Source organism: Bombyx mori, chromosome 5 (assembly GCF_030269925.1).
Source record: "Bombyx mori chromosome 5, ASM3026992v2".
Taxonomy (NCBI): Eukaryota; Metazoa; Arthropoda; class Insecta; order Lepidoptera; family Bombycidae; genus Bombyx; species Bombyx mori.
In genome coordinates this window covers 10,088,337-10,114,154 of record NC_085111.1, presented here as the reverse complement: position 1 = coordinate 10,114,154, position 25,818 = coordinate 10,088,337, and the positions used below count along the sequence as shown (strand labels likewise).

The following is a 25,818-nucleotide window of genomic DNA, read 5'->3' as shown; positions in this document are numbered from 1 at the left end:
ACACAGTTTGGATATTTTAAAGTATTTTTGCCTATCAACGAAAAGTGTAACGGCTTCTATAATCGGTTTCGCTATGAGGTAATTCTGCGAGAATGCACTAATAGGCGATTGCGGCCCGAACACGATTTGTAACGTGCAATTTGCAAACACCCTACTGAATGATCACGCAAACTTTAATCATATTATCATAAACCAACTTAGAAATAGATACATTTTGAACTGGCATTATTTTTAACCTAGTCATTTCAACCTTGTACATAAATGAGCAAATATTAAAAGATTACCTAAAATCCATAAACGTGATTGCTGCCTTAAATGTAAATCTTGAAATTGTCCTAAAGCTTAAAACGCACATGCAACATCGTTAAACGTTAAAGACAACTTTAAAATAGTTTTAAAGCCATTTGCACACCGAAAACATCACCTTATACGTCAAATGGTGTCAAGAAAATGACACTGCAACAAAATACCTTATCAGCCCATATAAAGACATTAAAAACTGCAAAGTGACAGTAAAGCTGTACGCGAGATCCGCATTCTTTCTCGATGCAGCGACCTTGTAAAAGGACCGACTCGGTTAGCGCTCGCCACTTGGCACTACTACGTCATTTAAATTGCGTTATTTTCGCGGGAAAACGACTGTGACTCAAGCACAATTTTACAATTGTTTTTTAGCTAAATTGTTTGCGTATTTCATGGAGCTGTCATCGTTAAAATTGAAATATATATGTCTATAGAATTGTCACTTAATCTAGAAATTACCTTTCGTCTCTTCCGTTGGTGTTAACAAAATCGTTGATAGATATTTTCTTCTTAGTGTGTACACGCTAATCTGGTAAGTTAGTTAAGCCAATTAAAATTTGGACTCTGTTTCCAATATGTTTGGGCTATGTTGCTTATAATCAACTAATCAGTTTAAAATAATATATTTTTTAATATTAAATATTATATAAAACGTACTTACTAACGCATGAGAAATATATCACAGACTTAGAGAACTTTCTATGCCTTACTTCAAACTCACTTGTTCTAATGAAGCTGGAAACGCCTCCGGGCCATCAGTAATCCCTCAATCATAAAAAAAACTTCAAACTAATCTACACACTAAAAATACGTTGATTTGGTTAAAAAAAAAAAACTATTGGACAAAGTAATAAAAAGCGACATTGGTTAAATTAACTTAACATTAATTGAAGTCGTCGTGGCTTAAAAGATAAAATGCCCAGTGTATCGAACGATACCACTATCCCGATGTTCAAATCTTGCAAACAGGTTCCGAATTTTATCTAAGGAAATAGGCACTAATCAATATAGGTACTCATCTGCCTATTAAACTAATAATAATGTCATAGACATTTTTCATATTGTGTATTGCATGGGAGTGTACAGTGAAGAATTAATTGATCGAGGTGATCTCATCATATCTCCTTTTAATCACGCCACTTCTCGCGACCGGTGCTGAGTTCATCATCATCATAGATTAGGGTCCGCAAATAGATACACTACGCTTGCGAAGCAGCTTGCCTTGATCTGTTAGGTCTCCTCCGGAGCTGCTCGGGCAACTGTTAGCAAATCCGACCCCTTCTGGCTAATTCCTCCTGCTCTCCCAGCTTTTTTTTTATTGCTTAGTTAAGTGAACGAGCTCACAGCCCATCTGGTGTTAAGTGGTTACTGGAGCCCATAGACATCTACAACGTAAATGCGCCACACACCTTGAGATGTAAGTTCTAAGATCTCAGTATATAAGTAGTTACAACGGCTACCCCACCCTTCAAACCGAAACGCATTACTGATTCCCGGCAGAAATAGGCGGGGCGGTGATACCTACCCGTGCGGACTCACAAGTGGTCCTACCACCAGTAATACTAGAACGGCCTTCTAGTTTCCAGGAAACAGAAAAATTCATCATACCTATTTTAATGACGGTGCTGGTATCGTGATGAACTGCAGCGTGAATGCTTTTATTTGTTATTTAACACCACCATGAAATTAGAAAGGTTTAAAATGAACACACTTTTATTAGCTTGCCATGAACATAATAATATCTATGTTTATTGTATATAACGGAATCTTTGAACGTCATTTTCACCGTCTCCAAGAAGCCCGATTAACTTAAAAATTTGCACACACATCGAAGACCGGTGACAAAACATTAATTTTGTATTCCGCTCTAAAATCCTGACCAGCATCACCAGGACTTAAAAAACTGAAATTAATAGTTAGTTCGGTTTGCTATTTAAGTGTTTTTTAGTTTTTTTTTTATTAATTTCGGAATGGATTGCTGTTTTATGGTTCATTATAAAAATGCTCAATATCCGTATTTTGGTGTTGTTCAACAAATTCATTTCATGAATACTTTATCATGAAAACTTTTTAACATTAAAAATTCAAATTGTTTTTAGATTAAAGTACCTATAAAATTATATTAACTAAAATGAATATGCTTGAAACAGAATTTTGATTACTCGTCGTTGACAACAGTATGGTTTTAGACTCCGACTAAACTAAACTGAACTAAAGGTAAATGAAGCGAAATATATACCAGTTTTGATTGTTTTTAAAGTTCATCACAATCGATGCATTCCTACGTGATTACGTCCTAACATAACGCTGAAATGACCAAAAATAATAACTGACAAACGAAAGTTTAACAAATCGCAATCGCAAAGTATTGTACGGAACTGTCAAAAGTCAAATTACTTGCATTTTGTGTGGTGCATCTAGTACTTATTGTACATCATAAGGCCCTTTGCATGCTCAAAGAACAATAATAGACTCGTTCTATTTTAATCACACCTTCTCTAGCGTGCTTAGTCGAGAATCAATGAATCGTGAATATATCGAACAAGATGAGCTCCATGTAAGTGATGTTTCAGTGTATTCGCAGCACACGCGATTCCATGTAGTCATGCCCCCTTGAAACATGAGGTCGAACTTTCAATTTCATTAAAATTTGATTCATAAACTATCGAACTTTTGTTTTGTACAAATAGACAATAGCATGATACCGGCCAGAACCTAAGTTCAAAATACTTCTAGCAATCAGCAGACAAGTTCGGATATAGGAAGAATGAAATTAAAATAAATAAAATATCTTTTTGAGAATGAAAGGATGGAGAGAAAGTACCTAGAATTGGATGAGGTCGCTCATAGAGATCAATAGTTCTCAAATTTGAAAGAATTAAAAAAAAACTATCTAAAAATGGAAATCGCCATTTCCCAAAATCATCATTTTGTTCTTACTCTGCAACTGAAATCAGACAAGAAACACTAGCACCCCGAGACACAACCCACTGAGTTTCTCGCCGGATCTTTTCAGCGGGTCGAATTTCCGATCCAGTGGTAAAGCTGATATAGCCTCTCAAGGCTATCAGCATAGGCAGAAAAAAAAACCTCTTATACGGCCTACCTTTTTACATTGACAATACTAGTTTGCTTTAGATCTAAGCTCCGAGAGCGTTTTTATTGAAGCATGGTTTTAAGTTCTGTACAAACTATTTCGATTTTTATCAGGAAAATATTGACACAATGAAATAAATGGGTACAAGTCAACGATTTATGCATTCGTGCTTCCAGCGTTCTGTGTCACTGCCTCCGCCAATGCACCCATAATTTTTAACGTTTACATTTGACATTTCGTTGGAGTATTGGCTGTTAATTATTGCCCTTTGCTTCTACCAAACAAATCTCTTTCGTTCTTACAAAATCAATGGCATCTATTTCATACGTTTTCACTTAGTTTTGTTTTTTTAGATTTTAATACGTGTGTATTTGTAATTTACTCATCTTCTTCTTAGTCGTTTGCACTTTTGGCAGAGTAGTTGTGTTCGTTATTGCGGGTAGTGAAGTGCTTCACAGGACGTTGCCATTCTTCGACCTCCATTACTTTACCATACGTCCAATAAATATATATTATCAAGAAAATTATTAAATATAGTTATATATAAATATATATAAAAGGACCAACATATGTACACTATCAACGATACAACACAATGCTCTGGCATTGTGTTGTATCGTATCGCAGGATAAATAAAGACTGAAACTAGATCGCTTGTACGGCGTGACCGCTGAATAATTTAGTTTATATTTTATTCCACGAACCTCGCACTGACTACATTAAATAACAGTAACTTTTCATTATTCGTGTCAGAATATACCCACCGTATTGGAATCATTCTTTAGTACGAAAGCTTGTGGCATTATTGGCGTTTCCTGGTATTATGATTCATATTGCAGAAGAGGTGTTGGGGCTATAAACTCACTCATAACAAAGACCCACGTGGATCTTCTGTGATTCGCTCGAGCGTTAGATATCTTTACCCAATTCAATTTAAACTGAACTACTTTCCTTGGACATATTTTCTTCACCTCTTCCGGGAAAATAATACGTTCATTATCTCCGCAGAGCAATGGTATTTTTGCTTCGCACAGTAAGTATATGAAGAGGGATTTCTTCTTAATCCTCATAATATCTGCATACTGAAACAGCTGTAATTCCTAGCACTGGGTGATTCCTAATATGTACATATATACAATGTAGAAGTATAAGGAGTATAAAGATACAACAAACGCGCGAAATCTTGTTCAGTCGAGACTGTATCTCGACCACGCAGGGGATAGCTACTTTCGCGAATATTAGAACTTACTAGAAAGAGCAGTTACTAAAATAATATTCACTCAAGAATCGAATTCGAACACAATCAGAGACACCTCAAGGTTTGATTTAAATAAAAATACCATTTATTTTTTTGTCGGCTTATAGATTTTTTTCTTCATAGCTGAGGAAGAAATTAACTTCAACTACTGCTCGTGAATGATAACTCATAAAAAGAAATAAAAATGTATTCAGACACAGAGAAGAAAAGTTACAAAGCTATTTTACTTTGCTTTGTTTCCACCCTGTATAATCCGTTTACTAATAACACAAATATTTTAGAAATTTCATCAAATTTTTTATGCCCAAAACTGAGGCTAAAAGGAAATTCCTCGCATCTCTTAAATGTACGATTTTGAAATTCCTCGGTTGCTGAGCTTGGAAAATGAATTGAATATTACAAAAATTGCGGTGAGTAATAAATATCTTGCGGTTTTCTTTTGAAATTATGAAAAAATAATATAAATAAAAGTGAATACACTTATTCATATTGAATAGTTGTATTGAAGGGGGAGTCTTATTATTTATACTAGCGACCCGCCCTCGCTTCGCTCCGGAAACATTAAATTTTATTATTGATAGCTGAGTCCCGCGATGCTACACGCAGTTATTGTCGTACCGCGGTTGAAGCCGCGGGACGAAGCTAGTCTAAAAAAGTAGCCTAAGTTACTCCTTATATCATCAGCTACCTATCAGTGAAAGTCCCGTCAAAATCGGTTCAGCTGTTCCAGAGATTAGCCGAAACAAACAGAGAGACAGACAAAAATTGTAAAAAAAAATGTGTGCGTGTACTAGTGTACACACGTAAGAAGTGAAACTTGTTTATGGCCTTATTTTTCGAAAAATGATCTACATGCAACTTTCTAGAAATTGGTTAAATAAAGTTAAATTAGATAAAGTTTAAACAAAAGGATTTTATTATCATAGACATGAATACAAAAAAGTTAAATTAGATAAAGTTTAAACAAAAGGATTTTATTATCATAGACATGAATACAAAAAAGATGGCGCGTAACGGAAAAATGTGACGCGTAACCGAAAAATGTGACGGTAAATTTTTTTCCAACGCCGATAAAGAAGTTTCACTTCAAAAATGTTATTTTGGTCTAGTCTTGCCATAAATACTAAAACAAAGGAAAAAAAAATCGATTGCAAATAACATTTATTAATTTTACAGTGTGTTAGTTTAATACATAAATTTAAGACAATTTAAAGTATAAAAAGCTTATTCGAAGTGGTCTCCATTGGCTGCAATACAGTCCTTTAAACGTTGAGGCCAGTTAACAATAGAAGCACGAACTCTTTCCATGGGAAAAATTTTCACTGCCAATCGTACGGATTGTTTTAGGGACTCCAAATTATCATGGCGTTTAGAGCAAGCCGTACTCTCTAAAACTGACCATAAATCATAATCCAGCGGATTAAGATCGGGACTAGACGACGGCCAGTCTTCAGCTCTGATGAAGTCCGAAACGTTCGTTTCCAACCAAGACTGCGTAGACCGAGCTTTATGACCTGGCGCCGAGTCTTGCTGGAAGGACCATTCTTGATTATTGAACATGGTGCTGTTAAGGGGCATCACTATCTTCTCAAGAATGGTGTCTTGATACACTTGTGCCGATGTTTTGATACCTTTTTCACAAAAGTATGGCTAAGTCACTCCTTCATAGCTAATACCCCACCAAACCATCACTGAAGTCGGATAGTGCCCACGTTGCACTCTGTCGACTAATTGGGAACTTCCTTAGAGCTTTGAGCATAAATACGGTCATTTAGTTTGTTAATATGTTGCTCAATTGTAAAAAAATTCTCATCCGTAAACAAAAAAACGCTTCAGTAGTTGTTTAGATTTTACCACCCTATTCTCTTTTAAATTATCAGTTAAGAAATGACCAGTACGTCTCTTACAGGCTGCAAGTCCTAAGTCATCTTTTAAAATACGCGACATGGTTCCTGGTGCTATCTTCATCTCCCGAGATAATTTTTTTTGCTTTCGGACAGGTTTTCTTCGAATTCTTACCCTTACTGCTTTGACCACCTTTTTCGTACGAACACTACGTGGACGGCCAGATCTTTTTCTGTCACAAACAGAGGAGGTCTCATTGCATCTATTAATAGCCCTGTACACAAACATTTTACTAATACCAAGCGTATGGAGAGTTTTAAAAATTGCATTTGGCTCCATACCTACTCTTTATCACCCCACTCCATTTTAATATCGCAAAATATTGTACAATGTGTTGGCGCCAAAATGAGAAAACTCAATGAGCAATCATATAAAAATTACAGATTCCAAATTCAAATGTAATATTTTGTTTATTTTTAATTGTAACAGTATTTATAGCCAGACTAAGTATATTCATATGCATGTAGTAAAAAGAGGCTATTTCAATATTACAAACATACACTCCTATTTTATTTATATGTATATATTAACAGTATATTAGCTAAAAGAAATGTAGTAGGTTTATTATATGAAGAAAGCTATGCAAACATAGTTATTTTCTACGTAGAGCATGGACGCAGCCGCACGCACAGAAGCGTAAAGTGGTTGCGGTAATGAGCAAACACCCTTCATTATCAATTTCTGCGACATTAGGCACGGGCACGCCTCGTTCGCTTTCTTCCTATCTATGATTTTTTTTACATAATTATACACATTTGCAATTGCACTGCTCACTAATCAGATGAAATCTATATACCTAGATCCTTTATGACTTGGACTTATCGGATATTTAAAATACCTGCATTTTACGTACATTTTAACATCGTGAAAATCTCCAAGCGCCACTCGCGTGTTGTTTACGATAGTGTTAGAGGACAGGCAACTCAATCCATGACCGAAGACATTTATTATTGAGAGTATATGTGCTATATTTTTCTTTTATCTTCTAGAACTTTCAAGGTGGATCATCAGCCAATTTTACTTTACAATAGTATGGGGAATACTGTTGTAAAGTAAAGTATTCTAAAGTAGTCTACCAACCTTCGGTTATTATCATAAAATCAGTACGAGCTTTATCAGAATACTAGCGACCCGCCCTCGCTTCGCTTCGGAAACTGTAATTTATTATTGATTTCTCCAGTATTTAATAGATGTTATTATACATATAAACCTTCCTCTTCAATCACTCTATCTATTAAAAAAACCGCATCAAAATCCGTTGCGTAGTTTTAAAGATTTAAGCATACATAGGGACAGATATAGGGACAGAGAAAGCGACTTTGTTTTATACTATGTAGTGATATCAATGTTACGTGTCCAGTAAGTACGAATCAAAAACGACTGATTATAATCATACCTATACGAAATTATAAAACCGAAATTTCTATCATTTAAGATATAATAAAAACCATTAAGCATCTTATTTAAAAATAGCTATCAACAGCAACCTCCTTATAAAAAATATAGCTAATAGAATTCAAGTTAAGTTTAGAAAAAAATTGAACCTGATTCGTAAAGATCACCTTCAACTTTTCTAATTTAAAGCTCTCACGAAGTTAAAACCGCATTGCCGACTACATACTATTATAGTAGTATGATAGCTAGAAAACCAAAACAAACAGTTTACATACTTAAATAAAATGATAATAACAAATAAATTTATTAAATTTTAATACTAATGCTTTTTTTAAATATTGTATGATTAATAAGATTTTAATAACTATAGTAGGTATAATAATAATACACCTCAACATTTTTCACGACATCCACTAATAAATTTTCGTATACAACAGAAGCTGCTTTACATTAAATGAATCATCATAAATCCATCATCCATTTTTTCAGCGCAGCTTAAACGAATTACAGATTTTACGACTCTTTTATAGAGTTGCTTTATTAAAATGTCTTTAATAATTTATAAAACGATATGACTAAATTAAATTAACTAAAAACAATTTATTGCATTTATGTTTAAAATTCAAGAATTAATTAGACCAATGTCTAGTAAAACTGCAAAAGAAAGAATAATGGGTGAGATTAGTTAAAACGCTAGTCTAGTAACGTTTTAAATGTCTGATTTTTTCGTGATTCTATTTCATATTCACGACGAGCAACTGAATAATAATTGAATATTATTATGCAATTACGAAAAAGGCACATGTCGCATATTTTGCCAAATACGTTTTTTCATATACATGTAGTTTTGAAGCTTACTTACACCCATTTTATAATAATTCCAGTAATTTTCTATTGCTAATTAACACTAAATTATATCTCAAAAGTTAATATTTTAAATTTTACACTGCTTTAGAAAATAATCAGTTTTTTTTTCATTTCCTGAAAATTTTACATTTTCAGAGATGTGCCCTTTTCGAAATTGCATATTCAATTATAGTTAATGTAAAATTGTAAGGGGTAATGTTCGATTTGGCGGTTATCGGTTCTAGGTAGACGAGGGTGCGCGGAGGGAGCGAGAGGCTGTAGGTGCTTCATTGATCGCACCGAGCGCAGCATCCCCGCGCGCTATACTGCGCCGCAACCCCGCAACCTCCGCAACGCCGCGCTTTCATCATTACCACTCACTCGCACCTTTACGATTTACAAACTTCACAGAAGATTTTGGTAATATAGAATCCCTCCGGAAACCGATATCTCATATTTGAGCTATATGTAATGCGTTTTAGAGTTTAAATGTTGAACTGTTATTTTTAGATAGATTATGAATTACATACATCCGATGAAGCGTATATGTAATTAATTGAACTCTGCGTATTATTAAAATTGATATTGCTTAAGCTAAGCTACTAAAAAAATAAACAAAAAAGGTAAAAAAAAATATGATAAAAAAGCTTTCAGTTTAGTACAATGATTTTATTATAATAAATATTGTACAGAGAAAAAAAAGGATTATTTTCCCAGCATGAATTTCGATTAAAAACACTGTAAAAATAATTGTCTATTGTGCATTTGTATAAAGGATGGTACAGCGAGGATCTGAAGCTGAACTGTGATGAACACAAGGTCGGTGTGCAGCGAGGGCGCGCGGTGCGGCGTTTGAATGGGCGGGGTGACGCGACTGCGCGCCCTCGTTGTCTCCGCCAGTCCGCACACCGGCGGCTCCGCTGCCCCACGGTCGACCGCACTCCGTCAAACAACAATGCTCAAAAACACGCCGTAACTCGAGGAACATAGCCGCGCTCCGTTTGGCGATGCTAAAGCACAGGACGGCACTCGTTGCCGTCGGCGACCGTTCCTAAACACAGTTTTATTTATGAATAACACAAAAATTTAGTAAAGATAAGACATCAGGCTCAATAGATCAGAATAGAGTGACGAGAGTGCGGCGTAGGGAGGCGGGGGTCGGTGTCGCGAGGGTCGGGTGATGGCGCGGCGCGGCGAGGCGACGTCGTCGGGAGCGCGCGGCGCGGCGGCGTCGCGGCGCTGACATGGGCGGGCGGGCGCGCTGCTCGCTACTGGCGGCGCCCGCAGGCCTTCTGCTACTACTGCTGGGCCTGCTGTGGCCGAGGGGTATATATTTTTTTTTATTGCCTTTGTAGGCAGACGAGCGTACGGCCAACCTGATGGTAAGTGACTACCGACGCCGATGGACTTCAGCAATATCAGGAGCAGAGCCAAGCCGCTGCCTACTCTTTTTGCTAATTATTATATTATTATTGCTAATTATTTACTGATGATTGTAAAATTAAGGAGAATGCATATCGACGCTTGAAAGGCAAACGTGACTAAGCGACAATAACTGCTTTATACATAAATGATAGGCAATAATCATATTCGATGCGCAAAAAATATATATTTCTGGGTACATTCGTTAAAATATAATTTTTTTCAGGTATTTCAACTTTAAATTAGTCTATTGTAAAGTTCACGCATTGTCGCTTAGTCACGTTTGCCTTTCAAGCGTCGATATGCATTCTCCTTAATTTTTCAATCAACAGTAAATAATTAGCTATCAGATAATATAACTGACGAAAGAACTAAAATTTAAAACAACAATTTTTGTTAGTTAAATTATTTACCTCCTACCGAAATTTGATCATTAGTAAATCAAGATGACAACATCGCTAAAGACAATCTGTTCTATTGAATGGATATTTAAAACGATCCGTTTTGAAATGATTTCAAGGTTTGCCTTTAAATTCTTTACTCGCAATTCGTTAAATAACAAATAACATTATTTACTAATTATCCGATTTTTTGCAATGGAAAATATCGATCATAATTTTATGCACATTTCTTAAATATTGTGACCACGTGACCTGCAAATGCAATTTACGTGCCTCAAGCGCCATGTTTCATTCCAAGGTTTTGTGACCATTTCGTCGAGCTATTTACTTTTCCCACCTTTATGATGGGTAATTACAAATTGAATGTTATTTTGTACAAGCAAATTTAAGCATTTAGCTTAGATAAGCTTAATAATTAAATATATGTTATTAATGTTGAAGTAAATAAAATTATGTCTAACAAATAAAAAAATTAAATTTGAATATTCTAAATGTATTTAAAACATGCATTAGTTAATTCTCGCTCATCAAGTATTTTAATGTAGATCGATTTGAAATCTTCATTGGTAAGCCGAAAGTATTTTTCATAAAAAAAAAACAATCACAACATTTTTTTTATTTTTTTTCAATACAAACAAAATCAAATAACGACGTTCCTTGGGTAGCAGCTAGGAAAGAGATGAAACACGTGCCTCGTGAAACTTTCATTGCAACTTAAAAACGTTAAGTACCTACTGTGATTCCAAAGTTTATTTTCGATTATTATTCGATTATTCTTTGATTATTATTCGATTCTCTCAATTATTCTTAATAGGGGTGTGCGGCGGTCACCACGAGAAGCGGTTGTTGCACCATCTGCTGGACCACTACAACGTGCTGGAGCGCCCTGTGGTCAACGAGAGCGACCCGCTGCAGCTGTCCTTCGGCCTCACGCTCATGCAGATCATTGACGTGGTATATTTAAGACTTACTATACGAATTACTTAAAACTTCAGTATAGTTACAACGGCTGCCCCACCCTTCAAACCGAAACGCATTACTGCTTCACGGCTGAAATAGGCAGGGTGGTGGTACCTACCCGTGCGAACTCACAAGAGGTCCTCCTACCACCAGTAAACTATACTGAGACTTCAGAACTTATATCTCAAGGTGGGTGGCGCATTCACGTTATAGATGTCTATGAGCTCCAGTAACCAATTAACAACCAGGTGGGCTGTGAGCTTGTCTACCCAATTAAGCAATAAAAAAATAAAAAACTTTCGAACCCATAGATATCATTACATCTCTCTTAATCTTGATTACTGTAACTTTTAAAAACACACTTTAATATATGTACTTTTTCGAACACTTTTTGTAATTCACGTATTTTGAATAATGATACGGTTGAATATTCACACATAAATCGTGTGTATATTATGTTTTTAAAACAATGAGCTTACGGCCCGTAGTAATCAGTCATCGTCGCTCACGGACAACAGCACAATCAAACAGTCGCCTACCGCTCTTTTAACAATATCTTTTTTTTAAATTATCGGTTCCTTCGTTCATCAAATTGGGAGATAAACATAATTTATAACAATTAAAATATTTTTAGTCGTATTCGCGACAACCCTAGAAAAAAGTTCGGCTTCATACAGTAATTAAATTTAGCTCTTATAAACGCATTATGTTTTTGCTAATTCCACAGGATGAAAAGAACCAGCTTTTGATAACAAACATTTGGCTCAAATTAGTAAGTATAAAATTATAGCTTTTACGATAAACCTTAACCAAAATAATCACTAAAACAAGAAATAACTAGCCACAACTTATTTTATTCATTACCACACACTGTAATAACTCGCACTCGCTTATTTAACACATATTAAATGAAAACAATAAAAAGAAACGTTAACATATAAAACAATTTCGTCAGGAATGGAATGATATGAATTTGAGGTGGAACACTTCAGATTTCGGCGGAGTTAAAGATTTAAGAGTACCACCTCACAGACTATGGAAACCAGATGTTCTTATGTACAACAGGTAATTATTAGTACAACTAAATTTGCGTCATACTTTAATTCGTAATTATTGTATGACTTTTTATCATAATAATTACAAAATTCTAAGATTCTACTTTAAGAAACGTGTAAAATTCGGTTTAGACTTAACACTTGCACAATTATTTGTAACGAAATTTTAAATAAAAACAAAGCTTTGGACTAATATCTCCGCAGTAACTTCATTTTTAGAACTACTGATAGTATCTACGATCAATATTCTTACTAAAATAGTAATACTGATCAATTTTTATTTGAAAATTGCTGCGAAAAATGATTGAAAACACAACCCAACTACTAAGCTAAACATAGAATAGATACCAAAAGTTAATATTATAGCCACATCGGATGAAATGGTTGGTTACTATTGTAGTTTTCTTTTTTTGTTTTTAGTAAAGTGAAAATTAAACATAAACCATTATTGTAATTGGATGATGCTTTAAAATAATTGACAACTATTATAAGTATTCACATTTTTTTGTGATTGTTTTGTAATCGATTATTGCTAAAAGAGTATTGTTTCTTGTTGTAAAGTGCGGACGAAGGCTTCGACAGCACGTACCCAACCAATGTTGTGGTGCGGAACAACGGCTCGTGCCTTTACGTCCCACCCGGCATATTCAAGAGCACATGCAAAATAGACATCACGTGGTTTCCATTCGATGACCAACGCTGCGAAATGAAGTTTGGCAGTTGGACATATGACGGCTATCAAGTACGTAACTATTAGCTACAACATTAAATGTCATCCATGACATTCCGTCCGCATATAAAAACAGTCCGTGACCGTGCCGCATTTATTCTCGGTAGACTCTATCCCATGATCTGTAAGCGGAGTAAAATGTCCCTTCGGAACAAGGTGACACTTTACAAAACTTGCATAAGGCCCGTCATGACTTACACGAGTGTGGTGTTCGCTCACGCGGCCCGCACACACATAGACACCCTCCAATCCCTACAATCCCGCTTTTGCAGGTTAGCCGTCGGGGCTCCGTGGTTCGTGAGGAACGTCGACCTTCACGACGACCTGGGCCTCGAATCGATCCGCAAACATATGAAGTTAGTGTCGGAACGTTACTTCGATAAGGCTATGCGTCATGATAATCGCCTTATCGTTGCCGCCACTGATTACTCCCCGAATCCTGATCACGCAGGAGCAAGTCACCGTCGTCGCCCTAGACACGTCCTTACGGATCCATCAGATCCAATAACTCTTGCATTAGATACCTTCAGCTCTAACACTAGGAGCAGGCTGAGGAACCCCGGTAACCGTACTCGTCGAACTCGACAAAGAGGTCGACGTGCAACCTAACCCATGCATCAGCCCGCTGAGTTTCTCGCCGGATCTTCTCAGTGGGTCGCGATTCCGATCCGGTAGTAGATTCATTCGCGAAGCAATTGCTCTTGAGTTGTTAGGTCTCCTTCGGAGGCGCTCGGGCAGTTGTTAGCAAATTCCCCCCCTCCTGGCTGAGCCTTTGCTCGCCCACCTGTCCTGGTGAAGCTGGAAAGGCCTCCGGGCCACCAGTAATGTTTCAATCATAAAAAAAAAAAAAAAAAAACATTAAATGTATGTGAACAATAGGCGATTGCATGCAGCAGAGATGCGAATGTTGCGATGGATGTGTGGAGTAACGAGAATGGATAGAATACGGAATGAATATGTTAGAGGAAGTCTGAAAGTGGCAGCTGTGACAGAGAAGCTGAAAAGTGCGCGTTTGGGATGGTATGGACATGTGATAAGACGAAATGAAAATGAGGAAGGTAAGAGAATGTTAACTATGAATGTGGAAGGATAAAGAGGAAGAGGTAGACCTAAGAAGAAATGGATGGATTGCGTGAAAGATGATATGGGTAAGAGGGGAGTGAGCGAAGAAATGGTATAAGAGTATGGAAGGAGAAAACATGTTGCTCCGACCCTAGGTGACAAGGATAATGATAATGATGAGGCAAAACGCCCTATAATTAACTGGTAGGGTGTAACTGAGAGCTGGCATTTGCATGCGGATTCAGAACACCCTACCACCGTTAAATGCGATGGAAATATGTTGGTATAATACTCGGAGGACGCTCCTATACATATACCGCCAAATCCTTTAGTCGCCTTTTACGACACACACGGGAAAATATGGAGCCGTGCTCTTTTAGGCTGACACCACACGCTTGTTTTGTTAATTCAACGAATATGGTGAAACAGATTTATTTCCACTGTGATGTAGATTTCAGGATAAACCTATTTGATAAATAATAAACATGTTAAAGGCAGATTCGCAAGTTGATTTTACGCTGGGCTTATTAGTAAAATAGTACTAAAGCGTTTTAAATAGATTCGTATTATCGGGAATGTATCTCTGAGAGTTAATGAAATAAAATTTCACAGTTGGATCTTCAATTACAAGATGAAGCGGGTGGGGATATAAGCAGTTTTGTCACGAATGGCGAGTGGGAGTTAATCGGTTAGTATTGTATTTATTAATAATTTAACAATACAAAACGATTTTTCTACTCTTCTTACAATAATTAAAAAAAGTTTAGTACAAAAATGTATTCCATTGTAGAACTATTACATTTAATATTCATATAAGTTACTTGTTCTCTGCCTAAATATTTTCTAAGTAACGATCGACATATTTTCGGTTAAATGATGCGATCTAATATTTCAATCATTAGAAGTTAAATTCTGGTCAAATGTAAAAATAAAAAGCATTGTTTTTACTTAATTCATTTATAAGTAAAGATAGTTATTCAAATGTGACAGCTTAGTATTAGTCTTTGAAGGCTGGATTTCATTGCATCAACAGCGATTAAAATTCTAGTATTATGCACTACATAAGAATGCTTTTATGAAAATATACAGAACGACCTGGTTGTATCCCTTAAATTGCAATCATACAAGCCAGTAGGATCGATACCACTATTCTGACTATTTACCATAAAAAAACACGAAAAAAGACCAAGAAATATATATGTTTTTTGAGAGCCTTTAATTTCCAACTAGAGAGAACGTAGTACATATGATAATATAATAAACGCAATAAGGACGTTAAATCTTCATATTCCGTACTAAAACTCGCTCCCCGGAAAAGAGACAGAATCTACCTGCTTAATTCCTAACAAAAACTTCAGACACATTTCACTATCATATCGTCGTATTTAAACACAATTATAATTACTTTCTACATTCCATGAAATGGAAGAAAATACTACATATTTTAATAGTAAATTTTTATATAATATATGTATTTTAATGTATACTTTATATTTAGTTCTATTCTTAAGTAAGCCTTTTACTACTAAATAAACACGACATTAATAAGCATCCGGAAGTTATTTTTTCTTAAATTAGCTTTCTACATTCCAGTGTTAATAAAAAATTATAATAAATTATCATTTCGGTCTGTTGATGCCAAGTACTCATGACAACGTTAAATAACGCCTGTATTGGCTCACTTGACTAAAGAAAGCATTTGGATTATTTTATTATTAACTAGTTGACCCGACAGACTTCGTAGTGCCTCAATCGATAAGTAAAAGACCTAAAATTTTGTGTAAAATAAACTTCAAACAAAAAAAAAATCTGTCCGAATGGGGACACATGAAAGGAAAAACAAAATTGTTATTTTTATTTAATTCTGAGCACTTTCATATTTATCTACCTTTTAAACCTTCTCTGGACTTCCACAAATAATTCAAAAGCAAAATTAGCCAAACCCATCCAGACGTTCGCGAGTTTTAGCGAGACTAACAAACAGCAATTCATTTTTATATATATAAAATAGATAAGATAGATAGTTGAACTATGTAGAAGACTAAACAATTGTGTATTTCTTTTCTAACAACAGGAGTACCAGGCAAGCGGAACGAAATCTATTACAATTGCTGCCCAGAACCGTATATAGACATAACATTCGCGGTCGTTATCCGTCGAAAAACGTTATACTATTTCTTCAATCTCATAGTACCGTGTGTCTTAATCGCATCAATGGCGCTACTCGGGTTCACACTGCCACCGGATTCTGGAGAAAAGCTATCTTTAGGTAATTTTTTCAGTACTTCTAATAATTTCTTACTATTGTTAACCATTGAAATAGGAGACCTGGAGTTTTTTATATTATCCAGAATTTCTGTAAATTAAACGGTCGTCTGGAAGTTTTTTTTCGCTTTTAGCGATAAGACCGCCTATCGTACAAATGTATCTGCTTTTTTGATTGTTTTTTGAATGTAAATTGTGTTTTGGTGTGCAATAAAGTGTATTCCCCCTCTCTCTCTCTCTATTTGGTGATTCCCTTCCAATATTCAAGAACAAAATTATAAAAAGTTGTTGTTGAATCTCAGCCTCAGCCTTGGTCTGAGTACTCGGGTATTACTGTCCTTGTTGTCTTTCTTTTGTTTTTAATTTATTATTATTATTAATAGTATTGTTAAATCTCTATTGATATATTAATGTAATACATGCTGTGATTGCCTCTAATTAGAGTTGCAGTTATCAATTGCTCTATACATGTCAATGTTATTTTATGTCTTACTGTAAACCCTGTCGGTAATCCTTAAATAAATAAATAAATAAAATAGGAAAGAAGATACAGACATTTATATTCTGTAAATTTACTATTTGTATCTGTTATGAGGACAAATTATCCTTAATAATTTAATGTTTAACTTTCTAAGAGTGTGTTCTGTTTTACGTCCTCAGGTGTCACAATTCTATTGTCGTTGACGGTGTTTCTGAACATGGTGGCCGAAACGATGCCCGCAACATCAGATGCTGTGCCTCTGCTCGGTACTTACTTCAACTGCATCATGTTCATGGTCGCCTCTTCCGTGGTCTCCACTATACTCATCCTGAATTATCACCACAGACATGCAGACACGCATGAAATGAGTGACTGGGTAAATCTTTTCATACTGTGAATTCTAAATACTATATATATAGAGGCTACATATATACCTAGTCTTGCCATAAATACTGAGACAAAGGAAAAAAAATGTATTGCAAATAACATTTATTACTTTTACAGTGTATTAGTTTAATACATAAATATAAAACAATTTAAACTATAAAAAGCTTATTCGAAGTGGTCTCCATTGGCTGCAATACAGTCCTTTAAACGTTGAGGCCAGTTAACAATAGAAGCACGCACTCTTTCCATGGGTAAATTTTTCACTGCCAATCGTACGGATTGTTTTAGGGACTCCAAATTATCATGGCGTTTAGAGCAAGCCGTACTCTCTAAAACTGACCATAAATCATAATCCAGCGGATTAAGTTCGGGACTAGACGATCTCAGAGACGTCTTCAGCTCTGATGAAGTCCGAAACGTTCGTTTCCAACCAAGACTGCGTAGACCGAGCTTTATGACCTGGCGCCGAGTCTTGCTGGAAGGACCATTCTTGACTATTGAACGTGGTGTTGTTAAGGGGCTTCACTACCTTCTCAAGAATGGTATCTTGATATACTTGTGCCGATGTTTTGATACCTTTTTCACAAAAGTTAATACCCCACCAAACCGTCACTGAAGTCGGATAGTGCCCACGTTGCACTTTGTCGAGTAATTGGGAAGCTTCCTTAGAGCTTTGAACATAAATACGGTCATTTTGTTTGTTAAAATGTTGCTCAATTATAAAAAAAATCTCATCCGTAAACAAAATTTTTCTATGACCTCCCTTTGCGTACCGCTTCAGTAGTTGTTTCGATTTTACCACCCTATTCTCTTTTAAATTATCAGTTAAGAAATGACCAGTACGTCTCTTATAGGCTGCAAGTCCTAAGTCATCTTTTAAAATACGCGACATGGTTTAGGTGCTATCTTCATCTCCCGAGATAAAATCTTTTGCTTTCGGACAGGATTTCTTCGAATTCTTTTCCTTACTGCTTTGACAACTTTTTTCGTACGAACACTACGTGGACGACCAGATATTTTTCTGTCACAAACAGAGGAGGTCTCATTGCACCTATTAATAGCCCGGTACACAAACATTTTACTAACACCAAACGTGTGGAGAGTTTTAAAAATTGCATTTGGCTCCATACCTACTTTGTGTAATGCAATCACAGCGATTCGGTTCTCTTTATCACCCCACTCCATTTTAATATCGCAAAATATTGTACAATGTATTGGCGCCAAAATGAGAAAACTCAATGAGCAATCATATAAAAATGACAGATTCCAAATTCAAATGTAATATATTGTTTATTTTTAATTGTAACAGTATTTATGGCCAGACTAAGTATATGTGTGTATTGTTTTGTATCTTGTAATATGTACGAGAATATATTGTTATATTTAATGTTAACTGTACGCACTAGGTTTGTGTTCCTAATTCTTCTTTCCTTCTGCGGGTCTACTGGAAGAGATTTCAACATGAAATAAGTAGTGCCCTTGTACTCTGTATCCTTATCGTCGTGTTTCTTCTAACAGCTGTGTGTACAAAATATATTAAATAAAAAAAAATTAAAAAATACTTTACTTTATTAAAGAAAAGGTGCATTCACTGCATTATGCTTTTAGTGTTCGTTAAATGCTCGACGCTTAATGTTTTTCAGATCCGGTGTGTGTTTCTGTACTGGTTGCCTTGGATCCTGCGTATGTCAAGGCCGGGTTCGGCGACGACGCCGCCGCCGGCTCGAGCGCCCCCCCCTCCCGACCTGGAGCTACGTGAGCGCTCCTCCAAGTCACTCCTCGCTAACGTGCTCGACATCGACGACGACTTCCGGCACGCGCAATCGCAGCAGCCGCCCTGCTGCCGCTACTACAGGTCCCTCGACGATCTACACGAACACTACTCGCCGTAAATAGCACGGTTACGATAATTCAACCCCGCCCCGATCGCTCCACAGTACACCCTCTAAAGCTTTCATCGAATTACTATTATAATATATTGTCTTATATTCAAATCGACTGTCGCACTCTTGTTCAAAAAAAATCGTAACATTATCTCTACATTAGCTTAGTCGTAGTTCCCCGTCGTTCCTTGTTTGAACCTGTAGATAGGATTTATTTACGGACGGCGACTACAGAGCTGTGTGCGTTGCAGGGGGGGCGAAGAAAATGGAGCAGGCTTAGCGGCGCACAGCTGTTTCGGTGTCGACTACGAGCTGTCGCTCATATTGAAGGAAATCCGAGTCATCACAGATCAGGTAACAGATAACTGCATTGTCGACTGGGACATACGGAATTTGCAGGCTATCTATCCTTATATATATAAATGAATTGCTGTTTGTTAGTCTCGCTAAAACTCGAGAACGGCTGGACCGATTTGGCTAATTTTGTTCTTTAATTATTTGTGGAAGTCCAGAGAATGTTTAAAAGGTAGATAAATATGAAAATGCTCAGAATTAAATAAAAATAATTTTGTTTTCCCTTTGATGTGTCCCCCGTCGGACGGATTCCTTTTGTTTGTTTTAAGTTTATTTTACACAAAAGTTTAGGTCTTTTATTTATCAATTGAGGCACTACGAAGTCTGCCCGGTCAGTTAGTAATACCTATAAATAAACTGAGTATATTATTTCCAGATGCGCAAAGATGACGAAGATGCGGACATATCGCGCGACTGGAAATTTGCCGCCATGGTCGTGGACAGACTGTGCCTTATTATCTTTACCCTGTTCACAATCATCGCCACGCTAGCCGTGCTGCTGTCCGCGCCGCACATCATGGTGTCGTAGCGACCCGCCCGCCTGCGGATACGCATGCGAAACGTTCTGTGATACCACGAATACACGTTAAGTTGTGATGAGCGAACGGCGCGGACGCTGAGGACGCCGCATCACCGCCGGCCTCGTCGCCCGCGCTCCCATCTAGAAAATAAGTTACCGCCGACTGCCATTCTTCTATACTCAAATCAAACGTTTTCTTGTCTTGATCCCTTCAAATCCTCATCGACTCTAGGTCTTCTTGGGAGTCGTGACCAACGGTCGTCACGTTTACCTAATAGAACAGAACTTCTATTAATGACATTCAATAGTAGTCTTTTTTACTACGGAAACTTAAGATTTTTGAGAGAATTCATGATCGGGCACATAGCGGACCATGGTATGCAAATTCATTATAATTAATCGGAATAAAGGTCGGCTGTCAGTTTATTGAATGAACCGAAAACGAAATTTTCGAAATCAATGAAAGCACAAATAACGTCTTCCTTCAAACTGTTGAACAATCTTTTTCGCATATTGAAATAATATTTGTTAGTATATCTTCGATCAGTTTCAACTTTGAAACAGCTCTTTTTTCTTCCTGTGCGATTCCGTGAATCGTGATTATGATCCCTGAGTTTATTTTCAGAAGTATTTGTGTCATTAGCTAGTGTAGAACTTTACAAACAATGTTGATTCAATTGGTACTGGTTGTGATATGCCTCGTTGTGAACGGGTGGATGTTGTTGTTAATGGTAAAATATCCAAAGTTATAGCTTAATTAAAAGTTCGTTAAAAAGTTGTAGTTAAACAAAATATTATTTAATAAAGACATACTTGTGTCTTTCGAAACAACTTTTACAAGTCACCTTATAAAATAGTTATAACAAGTTTGTACTGAATTACATTAAACAACAGCGATTCATTATGCATTAATAGCGGTTTTTTTAACTTGCCCCCTCTTATGTAAAAATTGAAATAAGGTTTACCGTTCTATGAATACCTAAAATTTATTCTAAACAGTATTTACAGAGAATCAATCGATTAAAGACAAACGGTTCCATAAATTGGAAAAGTAAAAAAAAATCGTTTTCCTGTTCCATTTACAAACGATGGTTATACTTGTTTATAATTAATTTATACAACATGAATCAACACAATTTACATGTATGATAAAATTATATTGACATATTTTATCTTCCACCGTTCATCAGTTACCTTATTCCAAAAAAAATTACAATTAATAACGATTTATATATTTTGTTTGCGTAAAATAATTATGTTTCAAGTTCGTGCGAAATGACTTCTGCACAACATTGTAAACCTCCCAAAAGGACAACGTCCAACGAGACAAATGCGCGGATACATTAAGTGAAATGCTGTATCCTCGCAAGGTTTCGTCATGTTTTCCTTTTTTGAGGTAACAAAGTAATCTGTGGCGCTCTAACTAGGAAGTTGCGGAACGACAAGGATTACGTGACAATGTTTGTATTCGTTTTTTTGTATCGTTTTCATTATCTCACTAACAAGTTGATAACGGTTGTGTGACGACCCTGACGGGGGGTGCCGCCGTGATGGTCACCGTTTCCGATAAATTTCATAAAAAAACTCGAACGCGGAACCTTTCCGTCGACAATGGACGATATTTGTTAAATCGTCCTAGAGTTTTGTTAAATTGTTAATTTAATGCTCTGAACGCCGAAGTTTCTTTATTAAATATAAACGAATGGATCGAAAAGTGTTTTAATTATTTTTTCCTTTTCTCTTTTTAGCAAAAGGAAATTTAACCTTCACTGGCGTCATACTTGTTCTCTTCCAGGAAACTTTTATTATGGCCATCGCATTCAGATGCAGGGTTGTACGGTTTACCAATGATACCTCTTAGCTCGCACACTCTAATATTATTTCTGTGCTCTAACTGATATTTCTTGGGTAACCAAGTGGTTTAAGTGTTTCAAGAGGCGCAGTATAATGGCTTTCACAAACTTAGAGACGTTGCTACAATCTGAATAGGTTAATAATCGAATTTATAATAACTTATCAATTTCAAATAGTTTGTTTATTGCATCTGACAAGCTTAGGGCCTGTCTGGTGCTAAGTGATTACCGGAGCGCATATACATCACGGCGTCCATGTCGCTAGTGCCAGTAGTTGTCAACAGCCCCGTGATATCCACCGGGTCCTCGTAGCCCCTTACAGGGAAACGAATCGGGTCTCGAGACAAACTCTCTGCCTGAACTTTATCTTCCTGCCTAGGAGTCCTGGAGTGATGTTTTTGCTGGCAATAAATACATGGATTTAGTAATAAGGTACGATAATGAGTAAATGTATTGTGATTTGATGGGGATAATGATGATTTGATGATGTAAGTGATTGCTTATGTGGTTCAAGGAGCTAGGCTGATTTTTTCCCGCAATCTTCATTCTTTATTCGTTCAATTATTAATTCGTTCTTCACTACACACACACACAGAACTACGTTAGATTGAACTGTAACTGAATTCTGTTAAAAAACACGTTTGATTGGCGGTAAAATACTGCAGCATTATTTTAAATTATGATGTCTGGTTGAATTTCGTACAAGGACTGTCGCGCCTTACATTTTTACGTTTCACAGAGGAAAATAATGAAAGACTATGCACAGACCAAACCTTAAACAAATTTGTTTGTAAAGTAGAAAACCTCGCTGCCGTATCACACGTTCACAGTTGATAATAGTTTAAACTTTATGTTATAAACGTATTCTCGCACCAGAAACAGATCGTTATGATGGTGTCGCCCCGTACGGGGTCATTACGCCAGTAGGAAATTATGCAAATTTTTATCACGTGTTACGATCAAGTCTGTTGTTTCACGCTATCTATTTATAACATTGATTTCCATTTTAAAAACATTCGCATAACTCTTATTTCATGGCTCACAGCTGCAGCATGAACAATAACTTTGTTAATGTGCATTTTATATCAGATCGCTTAAAGTTGGAACACTGGTCGAATTACATATTTTTCAAAACAGCATTAATCTATCTATACTTAGTCTGGCCATAAATACTGTTACAATTAAAAATAAACAAAATATTACATTTGAATTTGGAATCTGTCATTTTTATATGATTGCTCATTGAATTTTCTCATTTTGGCGCTATTGGCGCCATTGTACTATTGTACAATATTTTGCGATATTAAAATGGAGTGGGGTGATAAAGAGAACCGAATCGCTGTGATTGCATTACACAAAGTAGGTATGGAGCCAATGTAATTTTTAAAACACTCCACACGCTTGGTATTTGTAAAATGTTTGTGTACCGGGCTATTAACACATTTGCTGCCGACGAAATGATATAAAATTATTAGCCAGAAACCAATTATTTTTATAGCGTATATTGATTAAGTATATATGTATGTTTAAAAATATGGATGAAAGTATGTTGATAATATTATTATTTTAATAAAAAAACACCTTTTTCGGATCCGAGTGGTCGGCACATAGCACGCCAAATGCCGGACACTCGGATCCGAAAAAGGGGTTTTCTCGGATCGGAGAACAATCAAAAGTATCAAAAACATCATAATTATAAGTTTAAGTTTAAAATATAACACGCACTTGAATGGTTATTTATTTAAGAAGGTATAAATACAGACCGACATAAGTGGCTACAAATTACAAAAAAAGGTCACAGGCGGGCGCATCACGATGCTCAGCAATGAGCGATCGACTGAAGGAGGAGGAGGAAATATCTTAAATCTGAGCAAAGTAGGTAACGATATAATCATAATTATAAGCTTAAGTTTAAAATATAACACGCACTTAATGGTTATTTATTTAAGAAGGCATAAATGTCTTAAATCTAAGCGAAGCAATGATATAATCATAATTATCAATACAATCAAACGTATAAAAATCATAATTATAAGTTTAATTAAAACACTGAAGGTGATTTCTTCACAGAAAAGTTAAAACTAAATTTTTCGTCGTCTTTGCGGCAGATGACCTTGAAGACTGAGCTGGTGGTCCACGGCTGAGCGTTTTCAGTTTCAGTCTTGTATCAAAGATACTGTCATCACTGCCGCAACTAGATTCCTCTGAACTTGAAGACAACTGCTCCTCCTGAGCTCGTTGCGAACACACTTCTTCATCACTAAATCCTTCAGAACCTTCCGAGTCATCACTCAACCAACGTTTTTTTCTACTACTAGGTGTTGATGTTTTCGATCTATTTTTACTTCTAGATGGCCCAGCCCTACTATCCATTTTAATCGAACAATACCTTTGATATGATCGTGTGTACCAGTCACTATTAAACTGTAAATATAAAACCAATACGCGTTTTCGTAAGTCGAATGTATTGGCAGAGTGGCCACGCAAACCAAAGTACACTCGCCACAATCGCCGGCGGCTTTTGACAACTACAAAATTCACTTGCTGCTCACTCGTATCCGAGTGGGCGGCACCGCTAATAGGGCCCCTCCCCACTCGGATACGAGTGGTAAGCACTCAATGTGTTAATAGGTGCAATGAGACCTCCTCTGTTTGTGACAGAAAAGGATCTGGCCGTCCACGTAGTGTTCGTACGAAAAAGGTAGCCAAAGCAGTAAGCGAAAGAATTCGAAGAAATCCTGTCCGAAAGCAAAAGATTTTATCTCGGGAGATGAAGATAGCACCTAGAACCATGTCGCGTATTTTAAAAGATGACTTAGGACTTGCAGCCTATAAGAGACATACTGGTCATTTCTTAACTGATATGTAATTTAAAAGAGAATAGGGTAGTAAAATCGAAACAACTACTGAATCGGTATGCAAAGGGAAGTCAGAAAATGTTTGTTTACGGATGAGAAAATTTTTACAATTGAGCAACATTTTAACAAACATAATGACCGTATTTATGCTCAAAGCTCTAAGGAAGATTCCCAATTAGTCGACAGAGTGCAACGTGGGCACTATCCGACTTCAGTGATGGTTTGGTGAGGTATTAGCTATGAAGCAGTGACTGAGCCATACTTTTGTGAAAAAGGTATCAAAACATCGGCACAAGTGTATCAAGATACCATTCTTGAGAAGGTAGTGAAGCCCCTTAACAACACCATGTTCAATAATCAAGAATGGTCCTTCCAGCAAGACTCGGCGCCAGGTCATAAAGCTCGGCCTACGCAGTCTTGGTTGGAAACGAACGTTTCCGACTTCATCAGAGCTGAAGACTGGCCGTCGTCTAGTCCCGATCTTAATCTTAAGTTTTAAGTTTATTTTATACAAAAGTTTAGGTCTTTTATTTATCGATTGAGGCACTACGAAGTCTGCGGGTCAGCTAGTATAAAATAAAAATATTTATTTAAAAACTAAAATTATAAAAGAATTAAGAGATCTAAACGTAAAGAATGCGGCAAGATATTTTATACATATGTACATTACATTGTATTATAACTTCTGTTTAATATATGAATAAAAATATACATATAAATGAAATGTTGTAACCATTTATATATAAATAAAATAGGTGGTAAAGCGCAAGTCCTGAAACAGAA

General features: G+C 36.3%; 1 protein-coding gene across 3 annotated transcripts; it reads left to right on the top strand.

The window, feature by feature from the left end:
* The first annotated feature begins 604 nt into the window (after window positions 1-604).
* nAChRa7 (nicotinic acetylcholine receptor subunit alpha 7) lies at window positions 605-22,038 on the top strand. Of its 3 annotated transcripts, XM_012693645.4 has the most exons (12): window positions 605-835; window positions 9,050-10,130; window positions 11,442-11,581; window positions 12,315-12,359; window positions 12,543-12,652; window positions 13,204-13,384; window positions 15,047-15,122; window positions 16,509-16,703; window positions 17,360-17,556; window positions 19,211-19,455; window positions 19,702-19,804; window positions 20,181-22,038. In XM_012693645.4, the coding sequence occupies exons 2-12, from the start codon at window positions 10,049-10,051 to the stop codon at window positions 20,331-20,333; spliced, it is 1,527 nt and encodes a 508-aa protein (XP_012549099.1). In that variant the 5' UTR covers window positions 605-835; window positions 9,050-10,048; the 3' UTR covers window positions 20,334-22,038.
* The last annotated feature ends 3,780 nt before the right edge of the window (window positions 22,039-25,818 follow it).

Excerpts from the sequence above, each read along its gene's own strand:
- nAChRa7 (XM_012693645.4), top strand. The coding sequence starts at position 10,049 with ATGGGCGGGCGGGCGCGCTGCTCGCTACTGGCGGCGCCCGCAGGCCTT. Across the intron at positions 10,131-11,441 it reads GGGCCTGCTGTGGCCGAGGG|GGGTGTGCGGCGGTCACCAC; the intron begins GTATATATTTTT and ends TATTCTTAATAG. Across the intron at positions 12,360-12,542 it reads CAAACATTTGGCTCAAATTA|GAATGGAATGATATGAATTT; the intron begins GTAAGTATAAAA and ends CAATTTCGTCAG.